At 41.7% G+C, this 23,093-nt stretch overlaps 1 protein-coding gene and 1 non-coding gene across 9 annotated transcripts; both read right to left on the bottom strand.

The window, feature by feature from the left end:
* Positions 1 to 1,399: 1,399 nt before the first annotated feature.
* Positions 1,400 to 22,676, bottom strand: arid4a (AT-rich interactive domain 4A). 8 transcript variants are annotated; one of them, XM_067479693.1, is made up of 25 exons: positions 22,281 to 22,505; positions 21,209 to 21,260; positions 17,250 to 17,360; positions 16,378 to 16,443; positions 15,523 to 15,613; positions 14,140 to 14,219; positions 13,954 to 14,051; positions 13,528 to 13,660; positions 13,356 to 13,435; positions 13,160 to 13,236; positions 12,484 to 12,674; positions 12,316 to 12,388; positions 12,088 to 12,182; positions 11,732 to 11,829; positions 11,416 to 11,650; positions 10,917 to 11,161; positions 10,436 to 10,597; positions 8,328 to 8,409; positions 7,828 to 8,032; positions 7,146 to 7,208; positions 5,507 to 7,066; positions 4,822 to 4,926; positions 4,487 to 4,642; positions 3,891 to 4,037; positions 1,400 to 3,676 (listed from the first exon to the last, which is right to left on the bottom strand). In XM_067479693.1, exons 2-25 carry the CDS (start codon positions 21,212 to 21,214, stop codon positions 3,573 to 3,575), a joined length of 4,263 nt encoding a protein of 1,420 aa, XP_067335794.1. In that variant the 5' UTR covers positions 21,215 to 21,260; positions 22,281 to 22,505; the 3' UTR covers positions 1,400 to 3,572. The 8 variants fall into 8 exon arrangements, with proteins under 8 accessions (XP_067335794.1, XP_067335797.1, XP_067335798.1 ...); XM_067479696.1 differs by having other exon boundaries at positions 3,256 to 3,676; positions 7,828 to 8,029; positions 22,281 to 22,497; XM_067479697.1 differs by having other exon boundaries at positions 3,256 to 3,676; positions 5,564 to 7,066; positions 22,281 to 22,495.
* LOC137102005 (small nucleolar RNA SNORD53/SNORD92) lies at positions 8,209 to 8,288 on the bottom strand. Its single transcript, XR_010911162.1, has one exon. It is a non-coding gene; the product is annotated as a small nucleolar RNA SNORD53/SNORD92 (small nucleolar RNA).
* Positions 22,677 to 23,093: the final 417 nt, after the last annotated feature.

The following is a 23,093-nucleotide window of genomic DNA, read 5'->3' as shown; positions in this document are numbered from 1 at the left end:
GATGTTGAGGTTCTCTTTGGGAGTGACGAGGATGGACAGGATCAGGAATGAGGACATCAGAGGGACAGTTCATGTTAGATGTGTTGGAGATAAAGTCAGATTGAGGTGGTTTGGACATGTTCAGAGGAGAAACTGTGAATATATCAGTAGAAGGATGCTGAGGTTGGAGCTGCCAGGCAGGAGGTCTAGAGGAAGAACAAAGAGGAGATTTATGGATGTAGTGAGAGAGGACATGAAGTTAGTTGGTGCAGAGGACAGGGTTAGATGGAGGCACATAATTCGCTGTGGAGACCCCTGAAAGGGAACATCCCAAAGGAAAAGATCTGAAGTCCACTGCTTGTGCATCTGGCCCCACTGCAACATTTTTTTTTCCCTATTTACCAACCTTAGGGTTTTGTTCTTGGCAAATCTGCCCATGAGACCTGGTGACCTGAGTCTTCAACTCACTGTCTGTGCACACTAGTTTCTCTCGTTTTTCAAGGATGCAGCCAATTCAGGAGCAGCGAGGAGTCGTTTGCTCATGGACTTTCATAAGTACTTGTCTTCTGGACAGTTGCTTTTCCTAGTTGCTGTACGTCTCTAGGGAGAATAACATTCACCTTTAAAAAAAAAAATCTTGGATTCTTGGCTTTATCTTAAAAAAAATAATTTTCCTTTCTCAAGATGAGTACAGACTGACGCATTTCTGACGGAAGCTGTTGTTGTTTGGTCATTTTCACTTGTAATTTAGACTGAAAATTATGAAAATCAATTTCCCTATGGAGGAGAAGCACAAAACTAACCAAAACACAATGTTGGTTTACTGGACATTAACTTATATTAGGATGTTTTCAAACCTGGGAGGGACATGCAGGTTCAGTTTGAGTGTTTGCGTACTTAAATCTGCAAAAACAGTAGAATGGCACAGATTAGTCAGGCAGTTATTTCTGAAGGTTTAACATGCTTCATTCAAATATGCTTAAAAATAGTTTTCCCTTTGTGTTTTTTGAGATACTTTTACAAATATTGGATTGAATTAAAACAATAGAAACAAAAGTTTGCAGATGTTTGTGAACTGTTTTCGCCAGTGAAGATAATATTGAATCACATTGTTTAACTGCCTCTGCTGCAGAGGGTTAGATACACATACATGAAAGATTGTGACGTAAAAAAACAAAACTCATATCTCATAATGTTGCACCAAAAAATTAACTACCTTAATTTTGGAACATGGCTCTAAAACATTACTAACCACATCAATTACTGACACACTGTTTAACACTTCTGCTTGTGGAAATGGATAAAAGTGAAAGTCTTTCTGAGGTAATGAGAAGCACCTGAAGGCACAATTGACCACTCTTGGTTGGTGATCAGCATCAGGATCAGGGCTCTGAAATGAGAGGCAGCTGTAGAGTTGATACAGATTTAAAAACTTTATTAGAAACAGAGAGCTCTGCTTATTGTGCACACTGTTCCAGCATGGCTTCTGTTTTCAGGAGGAAGTGTGTGTTTCTGTATTTACAGTCATCGCTCTCGAAACTGCCGCTACCAAAACACGAGACTGAGGGACTGAGGAGTTTCATAATACAACAGTACAAACAGTCTTGTCTTAAAAAATATTATAAATCATTCTTTACAGGCGTGTAAAACGTAGTTCTCAAATACATGATGTGGTTTTATTCTTTTCTCAGAGCTTTTTATGTACAAAACAAATGTTGAGGAGCTGAAATCAGCTTTGGCCCGAGCTAAACAGAGGGGAAACCACCGAAGAAGAGTCAGGGGGACTTAAAGGAGGGGTTGAGATAGTGCAGCAGAAATCCACTGCCAGCGACGTCAGTACTGAACTCAGAGACCTGATGTATGAAAGCTCAATTAGGTCAGACCAAGAAAAACTAAATATTGGAATAATAATAATCATGGGAAGTCTGTAAAATGCAACCCAAAATATAACTCTACATATGACTAAGTTTTGAAGTTTTAATTCCTAATAAGGACAAAATATACATATTGAACCAAATGTTTGACTGAATGTTTTTTAATTCAAACTAATTATTTTAAGTTTAGAATTATGATCCTTATTTAACGTCAAATTATGGGAGTAGAATTTATTTAGGGAAAAAAAAAACCTAGGAAATTAGGAAACAGTAAATTGAAACTGACTTAAAACGATTACAAATTGCTAAATAATTAAAATGTATGTTTATGGGGAAAATATGATGCCTTTTAATAGTAAAATGTGCCTACAACACCATTAGTTCAAGTTAAACCTACACTTGTCAAATTATGAAATACAAGGTAACTTTCACCATGCAGAAGTATTTTGATTGAAAATGTAAATTTTGGCTTAAATTTATATCATATCAAGTCACAATAACAGCTCAGAATAAAATAAGTCAGAATTACGATTTTGGTTTTTTAAGTTTGTTTTACCCAAGTCAAAGCTGAGATAACTGACCCAAATTGTAATTCAAGTCAAATTTCCTGATTTCAATATACTGAAATATGTCAAAGTCATTAGTCCAAGAAAATTAGACATTTTGAGAGATTAAGTCACTTTCAATTTACTAAAACAAACAAAAAGTTAAAATAAAAGATTTACAGTCTCAATATTAGAGACTTTAAATCAGTTAGCTCTACTACAATTCAAAATTCTGAAATGATGTGAATCAACAAAGCGAATCAACACCAGAACTTTAAGTTACACATTTTAAATCAAAATTATTGACGATTACCATTTTCCATGAATTTTTGTTTTAGTCGCACCTGTTTTTAATGATTTGCTATTCTGGCAGTAGTGACCTTCCAAAATAAAATACACTTAAAAAAAACAAAACAAAACAAAAAACTCTTCTGTTCAAACAATACATATTTAACAAGCTGCAGATGCTTTATTTAAATTATTTTACACAAAAAAAAGTTTAATTTCTACAAACACTTTATTTTGTCTCCTGCTGTGATGTCAACTTTTTTGAAAGTTTTGTTTGTTTTTACCAAAATAAAAGCTCTGAATTTATATAAAATGACCAAAAACACTCACAGCAGGAAGTCTGGGAACATTATTTAAAACTTTTTTCTTATCTTAAAAAAACCAAACAAAAACAAAACAACAAACCTTTGCATAATGAACTGCGTCAGGAATCGGTTTCTTCTTCGATGTGTACAGTGTTGTACAGGCGCCCTCTGACCCTTCATCAATGAGCCCCCCCATCACTGAGTTAAAGTACTGAAGACGCACTGGGGCAATGAAGAAAAGGAAAAAAGGAGGTTTTTTTAAAAAAAAAAAAAAAGCGCTATGTGGTGGCTGAAAAGCCAGCAAGCTGATTTTTATGTCTCCTCGAACAGGAAGTCAGTCCACAGGTGAGAGGGTGGGGCTAAAGTCAGATGGTATTACTGCGCCCTTCCCTATCTGCCCCCGCCGCTCCTACTCCCACAAACTGAAGAAATGATGGAGTTTCCGTTGCTTGAAGCTCAGACATCAACCTGGAGGGCAAATGTATTTTCCCATTATGCCCTCACATAGTAGATTGAGTGGCGCCTGGTGCTGGAGGGGGCAGGGCTGAGCAGAAATGGGTGGAGTCTGTATTGGCGTGTCATCACCTGCACTCCACAGCAACGGTGTTCTGAGCAGGTGAGGCCGAGGACGGACTCATACCTGTGTCCGACGAACCTGAGGAGGTTGACGCTGTTGTGTTCGACACTGAAACACAAACAATCACATTTCAAAGATTAATTTTTCTTAACCCAAACTAGCAGAAGAACTCAATTCAGTTGAATATTTCCACCTCAGTAAAGTAAAGTAAAGTAAAGTAAAGTAAAGTAAAGTAAAGTAAAGTAAAGTAAAGTAAAGTAAAGTAAAGTAAAGTAAAGTAAAATAAAATAAAATAAAATAAAATAAATAAATAGACTCGTACCTTCTCTGTCTTTCTTCTTTAGTCTCTTCCTGCGTCTGTCGATGGAGGCCACCTCTGACTTCAGGCTCATATAGTATTTCCTAATCTCCTGCAGCTTCTCCTGCAGGAAGGAGATCCTCTCTGTACTTGACATGCTGTCCAACTCATCTGAAGGGGAAACCAGAAAAACAAAGTCATTTCTTGTGTTTTTGTTCCCGTTCCTGACTGGCACGTCACTGGCATTTGACAGGTAAAGTGAAAAACATTTCATCCTGTGGAGGTTAGCAGTTTGTTCTAAAATGACCTTAGGCATCAAATAAAATACAGCTGCAACGGACATTATCTATTATGTTGATTCCTTATTTGGTCGCAGTCATCACGATACACGACGATTACTTGCAGTATTTCTCACATTCATTTAAACAGTTACCACATAGTGTGGTATTCATGACCTGGATAAGCCACAGAAAATGGATAGAAGAATGAATTAACCAACAGTACTGCAGGTTTTCCTAAAGTAACATTACTTCCTACAGTGAAGACCTTTAATTTCCTCAAAAGCAAGTCCTTGCATCTTATCTCTGTGCTGACACGTGAAAATGTCAAGAGCTGTTTACCGAGCTGGAACGTCCACTTGTACGTGCGCTGAGGGGAGGGGAAGTTCTGCTTGTCTTTACTGTGAGAAGACGGAGACGAGAGACCAGGACAACGGGACTTCTGAGACTTGGACAAAGAAGAGAGACGAGACTGGTCCTCGCTGTCACTGCTATGACCTGCAAAGACAAAGTTTATCATGGGCTGTTTTATAACAATAAAACCCTCAATTTATATCAGTGTGTTGTGTCGTCAAGCTGTGACAAATCTGGGTTGAATTCAGTTTGAAGCAAACGTGTCAGAGTCTTCCTGCAATGACATGTGACAGAAGCGCTGCCATCACACACTGTGAGCTCACCTGCTCCGTTTTTCTCCACCTTTACAGCTGTGTTTGGTCGCTTCTGGTTGCGTTTCTGCTTCTTGGCCGACGGGCTTGAGTTACAGTCCATCACCCTCTTTTGACCTAAAGGGGTCAAAGGTCATAAAGGTCACTCACTACAACCACGTTGCTTATACAGATCACTGCTTTAATTGACAACGGCAAATGTAACATTAAGAGGATCCACCATCTTAAGTAACCAGGTACGACAGTGACTAGGTTACAGGTCCTGACAGTTACACTACAATTCATGTTTTCTTCCCCAGTGCCACCTTGTGGTCAGACTGAGAAGCACAGGTTAGAGTGATGACAAAGCTGGTGAGGCTCCATTATCAGGGAACACAGATTTTAAGGGATTTATTAGAAGACTAATGAGAAATCACTGACATCCAGAGTTTAGTATAAATACACAAAGCCTTATAAAGAACTTATCAGAATATTGATGAAAAGGGCTAATTAACCTGAGCAAGACCACAGTTTTCAGAGGTTTCACAGGAGCATATTAGAACTAAGTTTGCCTCAGTGGCTACATTCACATCACAGCTGAAGTGGCCCAAATCCAAACTTTGTGCCCCTTTTCAAGGAAGTGTGGACAAAGCAAATTTTTGGAATGTGAACCAAAATATTTGTTATGTGAACACAGTTAAAGTGTTTGTGTTGTAACCTGTAAGTTCAAGCATGACCGCGCCTCCTCCTCCTTCTTCTCCAGGTGTGGTCTTACCTTTGTCCTTGTTCTCCTGCAGTGACAGCAGGGAGGTGGAGGAGGTAGTGCTGCAATCACACCCAGGACTGGAGTCTGTCTCTGTCTCCCCCCTTGCTGCTCCGCCCTCCTCCCCAGAGCTCCTGACTGTGTGGAGTTCCTCTGGGCTGAGGGTGGAGCTTTGAGCTGCAGTGGGCTGGCAGGGGCTGACAGGGGACTGGGATATGTGCTTGGCGTGAAGGGAGGGGAGAGAGGCCTGTAGGAGGTGTGGCAGTGGGGGTGGAGTTTGTTGCTGTTCCCTCATCACCAGCAGGAGGTGCTCTGAGGAGATGGTTGGTTTCTCCTTTTCATCGAGGTCATCGAGGTCAACCTCGTGGCAGACCAGCGCCTCAGGGTCAATCTGCGGCTCCAGCTCCTCAGCTGGGGAGGGGTCCGGGGCCTCTGGATTGAGTGGAGGTGTCCCAGCATGGACCTCTGGTTTCTTCATGGCTCCACCAATGAGACGTTCCTCTGATGCCTCCACTAGCATCTCTATTGCAGGAAGGGGGAACTCCTCTGTCTTCATCACACCCTTATTTCTCCTCTCAGAGTGGATTGGCGAGGGGAGGGTTTTAGGTGAAGCTCCAGCTGCCTTCTTGGTTGTGGTGGCAGGGGTTTTGGGGGAGGCAGCCTCCTCCTGCCTCCTGTCAGGGCAGAACTTCTTGTCTGCTCCTCTCTCTTCTGCCACTTTGCGTTTAAGTGCCACGCTGATTCTATCTTCAGGTAAAACCCTAACCTCCGCCTCCTCTTCCTCCTCTGTGGCAGAGTCTGTGTCCGAGTCCACTATAGGAGACTCGAGGCAGAGGTGCTGGGTGGGGAGGCAATGGAGGACAACCATGGGCTCATCCTGTCTCTTTAAGACACTGTGAGGAGGAGAAGACAGCGCAACTGTCTGAGAGGGGCTGGGAGCAGCTGTGGGGGTGGGAGTGCACAGGGGGGTTTTGGGAGGAGTCTCAGAGGACGTCTCCCTGAGGATAGCCTTGCGACTTTTGCCCCTTGGGGAGGATAGAGGAGTGGACTGGTCCTCCTCCTCCACAGCAGGTAGAGGGGATGACACCTGCTGCTGCTTCTCAGGAGACAATTTATGGAGCTTGTCAGGAGGAAGAGATGTCCTGTTGGGAGACGTCCTGAGTGCCTCTTGTCCAGACGTTATCCTTTGTTCTGGAGTGGTTTCGTTCTCTGGCTCCGTCTGCAACACGGTGCCTTCTTTCACAGGCTCCTCCCCCTGCTCTGGCTCCTCCAGCTCCTTCTCTGGTGGGCTAACGACTTTCTCCAGTGGCATGCTGGGACACGGTGATGCTGCAGATGTCTGATCTGTCGTTGCTGTGATGACAGTGCTGTCACTGTCAGGCGCTGCGATGTTGGCAACCTCGCTTGTTTCCTCCTCCTGGCAGGATGGGCCTTCAGACCTTCCTCGCCATGGAGATGGCTTTTTATCAGGCGAGTCTTCTGATTCACTGTCGTCTGAAGAGTTCCCAGAATCCTCTGCAGAAAGAGATATTGCTTATTTTTTAAGGATTAAAGTGATCAATGACAGAGAGAAAAGTTGTTTTGTTTTTCTCACCATTGGATGCTCTGTCTGAGTCGTACATGCCAGATGTTCTCCTGGTTCTCCTGCGAGGAGTGTCTGCAGAGAGGATGAGACTTCATCAGAAGGACAGACACTTGTCCTAACTAAGGCTGGGCAGTCTGATGATCTTATATTGTGATTAATCTCAAAGGATAGGCTCCTTACAACAGTGAGGCCTTCAAATCACATGAGACAAAAATCATATTTTCCTAATGCCGTTTATGGAACTTACGGGGACCAACATCATTGCTCTGTGCAGACATATTTAAATGTGGATCTAAAGCTACTGTGAAGATTCAGATGTAAATCACGTGAAAATTTCCTTTAGTGTAAAACTGTAATCAAACAGTGCTGATCATCAGCAATAAAAAAAAGTTTTAGGTGTTCTACACCAGGACTTCACGGCATCGTGAAGCGCTACATCATTTACTAACAGACACGAAGCTGATTTTCTGCCGAACTGCAAAGTGTGAAGGTGCTGCTGGTGTGAGGGATTTTATATTTCACATGGTGACAGTCTCACCTTGGTGATTTCCAAAAATCAAGCAGGTGTCTTTACTTTTAGTCAGAACAGAACATTTCTGGCACAACGCAGTCAGTTTGCAACTTTGCATGCGTTTAAATGAAAGAATAAAAATCAGCAGACTGATTTGGTTATACAGTTTTAGTATCTTACTGTCTCCGTTGGACATGCTGGATGTCGTCTCAGTCTTGCTGCTCTTGCCATTGGATCGTCCCTCACTGCTCTGTGTTTTGGACACGCTGCATCCTGCTGAGCTGCTTGGTGTGGTTCTGATCTGTGGACGACCACGCCGTGCTCCCATTGGCTTCACCGCTTGCTTCTCCTCGTCTTTATCTTTGTCCCCCTCATCTTTGTTCTGCTGAGAGAAACTGCAATGAGGACGAGTCTTACCTGCATTTTACCAGAACCTCTACCTTGATGGTTTCCACTAAATTAAACCTTATTTAAATAGCACTAAGGGGTACGGTCATGATCTGAAGAGCAAGAAAAATTTCACATGGAGGCACAAACACTGTATCAGAGTTCAGGGGGGCTCTGGTCAGACAGCCAAGAGGAAGTAGCATCACAAGACTTCAGTCTAGTTTGCGAAACCTGTCTTAGCATCATCACACCTTGCCTTCAGCCGGCCACATGGAAACAGTCCGATGCCTCACCTTTAACCTTCTCCTCTTTCTCTTTTTTGTTCCTTTCTCCACGGGCCAGATGATCCTGTCGGCCTTCACCCACTCGTCGTACCTGTAGAGCAGACAACTATTAGGACCAACTGTTAAGACACAACCACTGGGCCAACTGAGAAATCTCTTCCCACAGAAAAATTATTCTCAAGGGGGTGAGCTTTGGACCCGGAGTAAACAACATTCATTTAACTTCATTAAATTAGGAAATCTCTTATCTCAGGTAAAGTTTGGAGGCTCTATAGGAGATGACAGAGCTGAAAATCCAAATATTTATTTCTTTACTTCAGTGTTACAGTGAAAACTCTCACAGCTGCTTAGATAATGTGCACTCATTCATTCGTCACCACTGAAGCTGACGAAAAGACAACCTAACTTCCACAATGAAGAGTTTATCATAAGAACAACTTGCAGGCTATCAAGCCTAATAAATCAATCTGTGTCAAAATCAAAAAGGAAATGACACTGCACACACATGGATGTACTGGAAACGTACTCATGTAATAGGGTACATAGGGTCTGGTTAACTTAAATGGTCTCCTCTTTCGTCACACTTGCGATCATGTGTCTTAGGCTCTTCAATGTAATGTGCGAGGAAATAACAAGAGGAGAGAGGAATGGAGGAGACCCACTTGTCATCTGATAAACTGTAACGTTCCTAAAGCGCACAGAGAATGATAACACCTGCTAAAAAGGCATTATATTATATATGCTGCTATATTAGTGTTTGCATTTATTGATAATCTGTTTGTCTTTGTGTGTAAAACTCCCTATAAGATTTTATTCGTTTCAATTTGAATCAGGTCTTTTGGTGAAGCTGTAATTAAAGTACTAGCACAAGCAAAAAAAAAAAAAAAAAAAATGTGTGATGAATGATGGACATGTGCTTTATTACTTTGACCTTTTTAACATGGATCCAACTGTGAATCAGAACAAATAAATTCCAAAGTTTCTATAAGATAGCAGTTAAGAATAATATGGGATTTGTCACGGTACAAAACTGCAGCTTCAGATCAGTCACCAACAGATCTCTAATACAGGGGTGTGTTGCTCTGGTAAAAGACCGGTGAAGGATGCACCTGTGCTTTCTCACTTATGCCTCCTCAATCCTTACTCCTCTGAACAGAATTAAGGGAATAAAGAATCCTTAATGATCAGTCCAGGAAACAACTTACGGGTCAACCAATGAGTTATAAGGAGAAATAAGGTAATGAGAAGTACCCATTAACATATGAATATAAGACCACCAGAACTGATCTTTTCATACTGACTATAGTATTGACATGGACCCAAAACAGAGACTAATGCACATGCATCAATATTTCAGTCACAGTACTAATTATACCACCACACTACAATTGACTGTGCAGTACCACAGCGATGAGAGAGGCAGAACAACAACAGAGTTCCTTCAAATACCTTAAAAAAAACAAAACAAAACAAAACAAAAAAACTTAAAAGGGTAAAAGGGTAGTAAAGTAAAACTGATGCTCTGACTCTAACAGTCTACTTTTCCGCTCACATGTTGCATTTACTTTACTTACTGAAATGATCACCAACAGCTGTAAGAGCTGGAACTTCTGATTTGCAGAGCCATTTGGATATGGAGGGATGTCAACTCTGCTGGACATGTTTCACACATTTTCATTTCAGAAAATATTCCTGCATCATATCTGTATATGAGGAGGGATCTTTCAAATCCGTATCAATTGGGGGATAAAAGTTTCCATGTATGTAGAGTTGTAGGGGTCACAATACTTTCTGAAGACACATTTTAATCTGACGTGTTTCTACTGTTACATCCACTTTCAGTGCAATACCCAACAATGACTGAGACACCCGACAGCAGCTGCACCTGACAGATGAATGAAGAGAACAGCCATGCATTAAGCTAAATCACCCGTTAAAGAACCTCGACGGACGAAGAACTGAGAAGACTTACAGAAAAACAAAGGCTCATATCAAGAGCTGTGATTGGTCAGATACCAACATATCTGTTGGCCTTTTTGTGCTGAGGTTTTATTACTTTCTGTTTAATTTATACAGCAACTGTGTGAGACAACAATATGGGCCCAACACACACTGACCTCACGTTCCAGCCATAGTAGTGAACCAGGTAGAACTGTTCTCCATTGTCCATGTCAGTCTTCTTGATGTGAGCCTCGTAGATCTTCTGAGTTTTGCCTCTGCCATATTTCACCCTCACTTTTGTCCCCGTCACAGAGTCTCCATCCTCCTCTTCCTCACTCCTGACACACACAATTCATTTTCTGAGCACCAAGCATCAAATTGTGATGTTACTTTAGAAGTGTTTTTTTTTTTTTTAACCCAAGTTGTGTCTCTCAAGGTCTGTCACTCAGCGACCTGAATCTAAATGTTAAGCGATCATATTAGTAGTCTGAAGCTGCAGAAACTATGTGTGTGCCTGGTTTAGCATCTAAAGTGACTGTTTATGTCAATGGCCTCTAATCAATAAATATGACATTTTATCAAGAGACCAGAAACCAGCTCTAATCTGTGCTAAATTTAAAACTCAACCTACTGCTGTTGTATTTCTTTCAGTCTCACCTGGCTCCTCTCCTCCTCTCCACCTCTTCCTCCTCCTCCTCCTCCTCTTCCTCATCTCCTTCTTCTTCATCTTCCTCATCTTCCTCCTCCTCCTCTGAGCCTTTCTCGGAGTCATCCAGTCGTCTATTGCTGCGTCTCCTCACCTCCCTTGGCTCCTCGCTGTTTTCTCCTCCTCCTCTTTTGTCTGGTCTGGAGGGTGGTTCTCTCTCAGCTTTCAGCTGACTCCCCACACACCTTCTTCTCCCCTGAAAACAGAGCAGTTTACATTTACATTTAGTCATTTAGCAGACTTTTTTATCAAAAGCGAATTACAAGTGAGGTACAAGGCAGCCAAAATCTAAGTAAAGGAGAAAACATCAAAGCAAAGTCCTATCAGAAAAGTGTTCACAGTTCACAAGATGAAAGTGTGAGAAAGAGCAGAAAGGAAGGTGTTTTTTTTAAACAGTAAATCCACTGTCTTAGAAGATTTGACAGTTTGTAAAGATTCCCAGGGTCTCACCCTCGGCGATGACTGTCTCTCCATCACCTCCTCCTTCTCACTCTCGCTTTCTGACTCCGCCTCTTCAGTCTTGTCACTGACAGGCTCAACTTTCACCTGTAAGGACTCTTTAAGCTCTGCTTCTGCTGTGTTCTGATTGGTAGGTGTGGAAGCAGGAGGGCAGGGATCGTTGTGATGGATGGTCCTGAAAGTGATGGAGGCGGAACGGCAGTACTCCTCGAATCCGTACAGGTACCTGAGGACACAAAGCACATTATTGGCAAACCAGGGAGCTGATAGGAAATGATTCAGGAGAGGGTGGCTGATGTGTTCTTACTTCCTGTAGGCAGTCTTAACATTGTACGATGCAGCAGAGTTTAGCACTGGGATCCCCAGGTCAATGTAGACTTGCTTCCACACTGTCCCAGACTCAATCTACAAACAGGGGAACAGAGTCAGCCTGAAGCTGGGACTGCAAGCTGAATAGACCTTTAAGCTTCTTGGGCTCTGGTCAGACAGCTAAGAGGACGTTACATCATACAACTTCACTCCAGCATGCAAAACCTGTCTCAGCAACATCTCACTTGGCCTTCAGTAGGTTACATGGCCCGTAGAAGCATGTTTATTCTTTGCTGTGGTGGAACAGAGAAGCAGCTGTGGAGTAAATAAATAAATAAACAAACCGGCCCTCACCTTGTGGCAGCCTCCCAGGTGGTAGACAAGTCTGAAGAGCTTGAAGAGATTCAGGTCTTTATAGCCCAACACCGGAGGCTTATTAATGGGAGTTCCTGATGGACAGAGAAACAGTGTTAGAGCATGTCCACACTAAGATTTGACCTGAAAACACGGGAAACTTATAAATATCGTAACTCTGACAGGCCATGAATACAACAGCAGCATGCAGCTGTGACCCAGTCTCACCTCTGTCTTCCATGAACTTGTAGAGCTGCTGCAAGAAGTTGTCTCTTTCCTCAGGGTCTGCTTCCTCCTCCGGCTGCACACAGAGAGGTAGGTTAGGACCTGACTTCCCAGCAGTCCACCCATCCCCTACCCCACAAATAGTCATCCTGTGTCTCATTTGAGTCTCACCTCCTCCTTTATGTGTTTCTTCTTTTTCTTCTCATCTTCAGCTTCCTCCTCCTCTTCCTCTTCTTCACTCTCCTTATCCTCTTCATCATCCTCATCATCGCTGGACGATGAGTCCAGGATTTGACTCATGTCCATCTTCCACACATCTGGAACCTTCTTGTTCCTCAGGAACATCTGGGCTGCCTCAAAACCTGAGGACAAAAGTAGGGGGAAGAAATGACAAATGTGGGACATAAGGACAGAGCGAAACAGATGTAGGCAGAAAAAGAGGTAAAAAAAAGAAGGCAAAGGAAAGAAGGACAAATAGAAGAAGGGTCAAAAAGGTGAGATGATAAGATGACAGCAGAGGAAAGACAGGTGGAGGGTAATAAAGGCGAAGAAACACAGGTGTTGGTGGAGGAGGACGAACATGATGGAGCACAGAATGAAAATAAAAGATGGAAAAACAAGATGACGAGGGGTAAAAATAAGAAAAGGAGAATGGAGAGGAATATGAGTGAGAGAACTTAGTTGAGAGAAAAATTAAATTAAATTAAGAGGAGAAGGACAGAAGAAATAAAGAGGGAAAATACATAGGGAGAGTGGAAAAAGGTGTAGAAGAAGAGCAAAAGGAGGAGAGAGTAAAGAAAGATCAGTAGCGAGTTCCGTCTGTGAGTCAGCGGATGCCCTGGTTCACCTTTCCTCCTGGAGAACTCTGATTTAGTAATGCTGATGGAGTTGACGGCATGGACGTGTCTCCTTGCTATCGTGTAGCTGCAGGACGAAGCAGAGATAGAGACGATCAGACTCTGATCAAACTCTAGCAGCCTCCCATTACTGATCAATAAAATAATAATAATAATAATAATAATAATAATAATAATAGGACTCACAACTTGGCATCGCCAAACGATCGGACCAGACACTGATCCTTCTTCACCACAAGCTCATCGTTACAGCTTGGAGACACCACCTGCAGGACAGACACACAGCTGCAGTCAGAGCAGGGTCATGTGGGGGGTGGGGGGCGGGGGGCATTGGACAAGTAGAGGTGTGTTTGTTTACCAGAGCCAGGAACCAGTTGCTGGACTCTTCTTCGCTCTCGATGCTGCAAACTTTTCCTAGCAGCTCATCATGTAGCCTCCTCCGGTCATCTTCCTCATCCTCACTGGATGAAGACTCGTTCTCCTCATCAGCACTGAGACAGAAAGTGGGAAGGTCAGTATTTCAGGTAATGTTAAAGTAGCAATTATTTTAAAAATGCACCATGTAGAGTTTTAAACTTTCAGCAGTGTTTTGTTTGACTGGACCCAGTGATTTAGAGGTGATGAAGATGCAGCAACAAACAGAAAAGAAGATGAAAAATCACAGAAGCAAAGAGTAGTAAACAAAAACTAACTACAGAATATATAATTTATGTCTGTCTATGTCCCTGATTGTCTCTATGCATGCTGTATAAACAGAGTTGTACAAATCAGGTTGCAGACTCACACAGCCTGGGACGAACGCCGCCCACCACGATTTGATTTCTTGCCGATGACCGGAGTGCCAAAATGCTCTGGGTTCGTCAACGGTAGCTGGTCCAATGTCTGTGGGGGATAAGATATTTTAAATATTACTGAAGGTCTGAGAAGATTTCAGATGTTTTTAGAACTGGGAATCTAAGTAGTGATTCACCTCGCTCTCTGCAAAATGTCTCTCTCCCTTCAGACACAGGGATGTACGACGGAGAGTCTTCTCATCTCCATCATCAAACACTGAAACAAACACAGTTCAGTTATCAGGCTCCATCAGGACAGTCACAATACGAAGTTATCCTGACAAGGGATTGGTCAGACATCCAAGAGATGATGTGGCATCACATGACATCAACTCACTGAGCAAAAGCTTTTATTCCTCCCCGACAACAAATCAAAGGTTACAATGCTTGTTCTGTACTGGTGAATATTCCTGTGAGTGAAAGCTTGCTATGAAAAAAATGGAGTAACTGCACAATTAGTATTTCTTTAGAACCGTGATGATTGTCTAGGTAATAAACCAAGCAAAACATTGCAACAGACACTGAATTTGCTTTAGATATAGCCCAGCTTAAAACTCTGTAAAAGACGACGGGTTGTGAAAAAGGAGTTTAGGCAAAACGCACTGTTTTGGGCCAGAACCAGACTAATCGATATTTTTGTAAAACAGAATGACCACGCCATCAGTCATAGCTATAATTTCTAGCTGTGACTCTACCAAATTATGTGAGAGGTTCCTGGGCCAAAAACAGATTTTTTTGGAGACAGAAACCGGCTTGATAATACAAAATACCTTTTTTCCTGAAAGGTGATCTTCAGCCTAATCCTAAAGGCACTACTCACCCTGGGTGGTTTGAACTTTATTCATTCTTGTCCACTGAGGACACAGAAGTGGTTTTTCTACACATCTACAAAACCATCTTCATTTTCAGATCCACCCTCTAGCAAGGGCACCAACAGCTTCATCATTCCTTTTTCACTTCTTTGTATTCAGTTATATGTAGAAGAGCTCTCTGTCAGTGTCACCAAACCCATCATGAAATTTAAAACGTACATGCAAGATGTTAGTCTTTGGATCAGAAAGGTGTGGACCATCTCAGTTGTCCATTTTGAAACACTATACTGTAAAACCCTCAACTATTTTGTCTAAAACTCTCCATCTGATCGGTCTGCCTGTCAAATTATGTAGCCTAAACCTGCCGTTCAAAATTCAGGTCAGAACAGGGCAGGAACTGTCCATACAGGTTTGTAATTATCTAATATTTAGTTTCTCCATAGTGTATTGTTATTATTGATACTGTAGTAGATACACACACACCTTGTATGAATTGAGGATCTGATTGTAAAGCTTGCATGAAATTTGAATTTTAGGAATACGAATAGAATTCTAATAGAAGAAGAGTCAAAAAGGTGAGATGACGGCAGAGGAAAGACAGGTGGAGGGTGATAAATAGAACAGAATTTAGTTTTTTTCAGATGTGCTGTGTGAGGTTTCTGACATAATTGTAACATCAGGAGCCCATTGTCTGGAACAAGTACTTACCCACAGTGTAAAGGCTGGCGTCTGTCAGCTTACTGATTATAGCTTCACTGGACAATCCCTCACTGGTTTTCACCTCCACAGTGGAGCCCACCTGAACAACGCACAGAAACAGGCTTTAACGTCCAGCTACTTTAGGCCAAATGTGAGTGATTCTCTGCTTTTGGACGCACATGAAACAGACAGAAACCCATGACAATAATGTGATTTTGGGAGAGATGAAAAAAAAAAAAATTTAATCATTGTGTAAAGTTTAGTTCATCACCAACTCCTTGGCAAGCTCAGATGACCACGACTCGATCTCGTTAATGAAGTGTGAAAATAGAGGAATTTGAAAAAGAAAAAAGTTTCTTCTAATCTGACAGGTGGAAACATGGTAACACCTAAATGCAGGCCTGTTTGAAAGCAATAGGACAACAGAAATCCCATCAAATGAGCTATTGCCAGTTACTCTCCGAGCCCTATTTTGTGGCCTGTACGTGATCATATTACGTCCAAATTGTCCAAAAATGTAACCAAAATTATCTGATCAGCTCCTGTTTGAGGTGCTTCACGGATGTGCAGACAACTATCACAGAATTACTGTGATACTAAGGACATCATCAAAAGTCTCAATGAAGTTCTGCTGACTCTTCTTAAATGAGGTCTTTTCCTCACACTGAATCTAACTCTGTTCACATTTGTCATTCATCTGAGAATGAAGATTTTTGATTTACACAGTGGCTCTTATCCTACTTCAACAGTATATGTTACATTACAGAGGTGCCCAGTGAAGATTGAGGAAGCTGTAGGCAGCAACACAGCGGGCCCGACTTTTAAAGACACTCCTATAAACCTGAACACTGACAGTCTGCTTACCCTCAGAGATCCTTTGACCTGGTCGTCCTGCACCACCTGGGACGTACTTTCACCTTTCAGTGTCACCTGTAGAGACATGGAGACGGGGACATGCCGCTTACAACTCACGAACACTGATCAGCCTCAACATTATTGCCACCTGGTAGTATTAATATGGAAATATGATATAGGTTTTTATAAAATATCATGAACCATAAATGCTGATGTATCAGCTGCCTGATACATGCCCATTCGCTCACTTTAAATCCTGACAATTCAGGACAGAGCAGTGTGGTCCACACAAAGAATCTCACACATAACCCAGACTTTGTACTAGGCAGCTCGCAGGTTAAACTGTGGATCATCTCATATTTTTTATATACAAAATAAAAACGAACAATGTCACTGTGATTGCAGTAAGTTACACGGTGGGCTGCAACTCTGGCCTCATTTTAGCCTGTATTTGTTCACATTTAGAAAAACCAAGTTTATCATATTCTGTGAGTCTGTTGATTTTTTCTAACAGTGGACAGACAACCATTACTGGATTACTGATACTGGATAAAACCTAAAAACATTCCAGTTCCTGCACCATTAACTGTGACATATTTTATCAGTGAAATTATGAGTGAAAAAACAGCTCTAGTTTCAGCCACAATTCAGTTCACATGGAATGGAGGCTGCGTTCAACCATTTATGTCTGATTTAGTTAAGCAAAGCTTTATGAACAAGTTCTGATTTAACTGGAATATACCATGATACCTCTCTCTCTACCTCTAGAAACAGGTTTGCAGTAACACAGGTGTCCTAGCCCATATCTGAGTGTAGTCTATTCAGTGTTTGTGAAGCATGGACTTCCTGTCTGCAGGTAACCTGGGTCCTGTGTGTCTCACCTTGACCTTCACCATGCGTTTAACAGTCTTGATCTTGGCCTCACAGAAGGCTCCTCTGTACTTGGCGCTGACATCTGTTCCCACTGTCAGATAGGCAGGCTCGTCAGCTGCCTGAAACACAGAACGTACACATCAGTACACATGCAAACAAGCAGCAGAGCAGCCAAGACGTTTTTGATGGTTTGAGAGATTAACATGTGACAAAAATGTCAATTATTTTTCTTTTTTTTAATATTTCCAATCACACTGGTCCTCTCTGCTCTGAAACAGCTGTACTTCATTTGTTATTCTCCACCATGACTAATAAAGCAGAAACCACACTATGTTGCACACTGTAACTTTGAGAAGCACCTTTCTTATTTGTGGATGGAAATTTGATGGACATGTCCTAAAAATCTTTGCAGCCCATTTGAAAATATTAGCATTTTTTTTATCTTTACCCGAAGTGTCTGAGTATTTGAAATAAGACATATTTTAAAAGTTGGACTAATATCAGGTCTGAGATGTGAGAGAATGCAAGTCTGTCTGACACTAGCCTAGCGTGTGGTTATCTGTGTCAGTTAAAAATGTGACTAGAAATATGTCACCACAAATAGGCACCTGAACATTATAATAAATATCCTGTGTCTGATGAAAAGCCTTTTAAGAGGGAAATAAGGTTTCCACATGACACTTGTAAAGCCCCAGTAATGTACAGACTTAAATGACCCAATGTGTCTTTGAACTGTAAGAATTTGTGCAATATAAACTCATCTGACAAATATAAAAAGAGTGTGCATCAACATTAGGACACAGACAAAGTAACAAACAACCCCTCTCTGCTGGACAACTTAATACACATTTGTAAACATTTTTCATCTTTGAGACTTCGCTTCAGGTTTCTAGACAATGAATTTCACTTTGCTAGTTTCAGTTTCAGTCATACGTTATTTTAAACACAATGACATTTCTCTGCTCGCCACCAGCTTTATAGTTTGCATGAAGTTGAAGATAAAACCAGCTGTAACTAAACACTGAGGGACAAAAAAATTTAAATCCTTTGCTTATATTAAAGTACTAAAACTAGACAGTAGAAACACTCTGCTAAAGAACACTATTGTTGTAACAAAGAAATAAGACTGAGTTTAACTTCAGAAATGGTCATAACTTTCCCTCACAGTTCAGCAAAGAGCATAAATGCAGCAGAAGCAGGACCAAGTGTCTCTGGGGGTTTCGGGCTGGTTAATGATTATTCTCAGTTAATCTGTATACTACTTTGTTCTAAGTTTTTTTTTCCAGTAACGTGAAAAATCCTGAAATGTGAGAATCTGAGATGAGCAGCTGGGAATGGTTCTGATAATAATTTCAGTTCAGATCAAGGTGGTAAAACTAACACCACTCTAACACCAAACTATTCTCTCACCTTTCCTGCCTATTTAGTGTGTTTCGTCTCTGACATGACAGATTCAACCAGGATACAAAAACTGATGTAAACAAACATGTATAAGTCAGCAACACTGTTCTTAAGTACAAACATGGCCAACTAACTTAAATGTCCTCAAGTCAATGAATAAACTTAAGATGTCATTAGAGCAAACGCTACTTCTGCTTGAGCTCCGTAACATCTACAAGTTTTTTACTTTCACACAAGAAAATGGTTTAAAGTTTAAATTACTTTGTATAAAACAGTTTCTTTATTTTTTTAGTACAGAGTCCCCCTCCTCTCATGCTATTCCATTGTGTGTTTCGGAAAACAACAATGTGACATTTTTCCTCAGTTTTAATGTATCTACAGTGACCAAAATGTTACAATTAAGAGCATGATCCAATTCACCTTCAGGTAACATTAAGGACACTGTGCGGCTGCAGAAAAGCCTCCCAGTGAGGAGCAGAGTAACAAAGGACAGGGCTAATGAGAACAGAGACTTTGATACTTCACTCCTGCAGTTTCTCTTAGCGTTTGGCTGCTGTTAATCCTTAAATCACCGTTACCGACAAGTTGTGTTACTGCCGTGACTTAAACATTCTGTTATCTTTTCTTACACAAAAAAATGTATTTTTTTTTGGTTCTGGGGTGAGTAAAGTAAAGGCTTTACATTGTTTTATCTTTTATTCAGTTACACAGATTCTACTAGCAAACTCGGAACCAGCCTCAGATTTAATAAAAATGTTGCACCCCTGGCCAGAAGCAGCAAACATTGGATTTTTTTAAATTGAAAACTATAAAGGTTATATGTTAATCAGTAGTAAGCTACAAACATTACAAGCAGCCTGACCATGTCAGTTATATTTAGAATTATTACTAGATGCAGTTTTAGTAATTTCCCCTTTTAAAAGCTGTTTGTATACTAGGTACTGTAGCATGTAGCATCTGTCTTCAAATTTCTACAACCCCTTGTGCACAAATGCAACCCCACCTACCATTTTTAAAGTTGCTGGTGGCTTTAATTTCAAAGTATGCAGATATTTGTCACATAGTCTCATTTCTTAGCTGCAACATTTGATATGTTGTATTTGCATTCTATTTTCAAGTTTTACAAGTATTTTTTTTAAAAATCATTGCATTCTGTTTGTGTTTATTTAGATTTAACTTTCGTTCTGTCATTTTAATTCAATGCTTTCCAGCGTTTCCTCTGCAAACAGTTCTCAATAGTGAAATTATCGGGCTTAAATCTCAGCTGCCACTACAGCAAAAAAAAATAATAATATTGGAAAAAATTAAATCTCTCCTCCCTTTCAGTAACAACTGTACCATTTATATTTTATGGCTAAACCTACATGTTCTATTCATTAGTTTAAACCATGAACAGTCCTAAATTTTGAGATGATTCAGAGTAATGACTATTAACTAATAGTCTGCATTACATACATTAACATTTTGTACCAGGTGTCCCCTGCTCTCTTTCCTCTGAAGATCAGATGTGGGAAGAAAATGAGCCACTTAATGAGATCAAGCTAAAAAGAAACTTAGTAGTAAGGCTCGTTTTATATGACTAATATTAGCTAGAATCTAGATGGTGTCTCTCTTTTTAGCACAGAGGCATGATTGTTAATGTCCGACACATAACACCTGAGGACAGGACTTTTAAATTCTTGGCCTTTTCAGCAGGTGTTTAATCAAGTTTGATGGTAGAAGTTACAGTACAACGTCGATGTTGACGTTAACTAACAAATAGGTTTAAACATGAGATGCGAACTTGTATTCATTGACAGAAAGGGAGGAGACACTGGAGGAGACAGAACTAGCTAATGTGGGGAGTCCTGTGCCACAACGATTACCAGCTTTATATTGTGTGAACGACGACAGTTGGCAGGTCATAGGCAAAGTATAAAGTATGTGTGAGCTGCAGTACAGCAGTGTGACAGACGAGACCATGCTGCAATGTTTTTATGGCGTTTTTATATTGCAAGGTCATTCAGAATTAATGGGGGATTGGTTGAAATAATTGTTGCAAACAGTGAAAATTATTTAGAAATCATGGTGCCACAGCTCCTAATAACATTTAAATGAACTAAAACTCTTAAATTATTTCAAATAAATTAATAAATGTAAGGCATTGAGCACCCAAACTTGGAGTTAAACTCAAAGTTTTGGTTTGTCACTTCGGACGTTTTCCCAGGCCACACGTCTGGAAGCACTGTTTTCCTGTCACTTCCTGTCTTGTTTACTTCACTATCGTTTCTCTAAGGTACATTAAATATAATCTTTCTAGACGTGTGCGTTTGTGTTCCATTGTCTGAGTATCTGTACATTTTGTGGACTAGTAAGCAGCCTGAACGTGAAAACACTGGCTTATGGCTCTGACACAAATGCAAATGCTTCCAGTGTAAAAATCGTAGTGAGACAGAGTCAAGTTGGAAATAAACTGGACAGAGATTACTTGGACTGGGAAATATACCAGTGCACGACAAATCAGTGCCCAGTTTAAGTAATGAGAAGCTGGTTCCAGCTGGATGTGTGTCGCAGGTCAAACACTCACCTTCATCTTTTACGGCTATTTGAGGGAGTCCAGCTCTAAAGATTTGGGCTCACTGTAAGACAGAAACGGGACAGGAGGTTAAAGTTGGCGGGACAGCAGCAGTACACAGACAGGGACAAAGTGTCAAACTGTCCTGAGGTGGTAACTGAATGCTAAGCTAACCAACCAGCCTCTCACTTGTGTTAGCTCAGGCATTCTTCTCTGGCTCGGTGCAGCCCCCTCCCTCCTCCCTCCGTGCCCGGATCAGATCAAATATGTGGCACAAAAAGCTCTCACCAACTCCGCTACTTGGCCTGACCACGGAGTCCTCGGTGGCAGCTGGCTGGAGGTTAAATGTCGGTGAAGGGACACCGAGCGGCCGTGGATGAGGACGAACCGCTCGTTCCCGCTCCTCTCCCAGCTCCACTGAGTCACGTCGCCATCACAGCTCGCCATGTCAGCTCGGCTAGCACGGCTAACTTCACCCCCCCACACACACACGCCACCTCCGACACCGCCAGCTAGTTAACAGCCAACTGCTGGGAAAACGGAGATACAAAACCGAGTCCCAAATGGGGCCAAAGTCCAAACAGCGATTGTTTCCCGCGAGGAGAGCGAGCGAGCCGCGGCTCCGTTCTCCGGTTCGAGGCTAAATTTAGCTAGCGTTAGTTGGCTAACTAGCGACTGAAGTCGGCAGTTTGTGGATCATATGGCGATTTAAACCGTGAGATAACAGCAGAGCAGCCTCGGCTAGCGACAGCTTCAGCTCACCGTCTGGATGATAAACTGAGTTTCTATCCAACCGAATAAGAATCTGTGACAGTCGACGGAACAAAAACTGTTGCGGATTTATTTATTTAATAAGCGGCAGTTCCACAAAAGGCGCAGGAGCTTCACATTTCTTCACTGCGAAAACAAGCCGCTGCCGCTGCCATTCAATTCACACACCGCTCGGTACAACAGCGAATAACTGGAATGCTCACGGCCTCTCCGGTGACATCCACCCGGCATTGTGTGCCCGATCTATCGTTGATTGTTCCCGTTCAAAGTTCTGGTTTGGTTCAGGGTAGAATAAGAAGATCTTTATACTTACATTCACCAACACGGTTGCTTCCCCTCTCGCTCGGGTTGCAAAGCGAACAACAAGCTGTTGAGCCCCGAGCTCTGTTTCCCGGTACCCGATTGGCTGCGGTGACAGTGGTGGTCGCAACGGAAAAATCTGATTCGTTGAGCGAATCCTCGAATTTAATAGGACATGTCTCCTCTGGCGTCGCTATTGAAAGATACGAATGCGCCGCCACGAGGGAAATGACGGCATCGGTTGAGTAGCCGTCAAATCAGAGGCGAATTCAAGAGAAAAATCCGGTTACGGGATATCACGATTGGTTGAGCGGATTTTGTTTGCGACAGCAGCGCGTCGCTATTGGCTGAACGCACTTCCTCGTCTGTCCCGACACTTCAGGAAGCCCTGCCCCGATACGTGCCGAACACTTGTACACCAAACTGCATTTAGAAATCTTTGGAATTAAAAATACCTCGTTTATCGACGAGACTGTGCTTGTGGTAGAAAATAGCGCCATGCATTTTAAAAACCAATATATTTTTTAAAGCATCTGCTACCAAATCATTACTTAATTTACTGGGAATTAAACTACATCAATTCGCATGTTCTCCGTGTTACAATGCGGTCGTCACTGAACCGAAATGAGGATCCATAGAGGATCAAAGATTAAACTAAAGCTTAATTTCAATTTATATGCAAGGTGTTTGATACATGACATGTATGCCGAAATCAGGTTGTTTTATTGTAATTTTGTTGGCGTCCATATGTTCCGTTTGATTAAAACAATAACTCACGGTTTTCTGCTGTGAACCTGCGGTGGACACTTTATAAAATGTAGTTTGG

The sequence above is a fragment of the Channa argus genome, chromosome 16 (genome assembly GCF_033026475.1).
Source record: "Channa argus isolate prfri chromosome 16, Channa argus male v1.0, whole genome shotgun sequence".
NCBI lineage: Eukaryota > Metazoa > Chordata > Actinopteri > Anabantiformes > Channidae > Channa > Channa argus.
The sequence above is the reverse complement of the archived record's forward strand: the minus strand, read 5'-3'. Positions and strand labels throughout refer to the sequence as shown.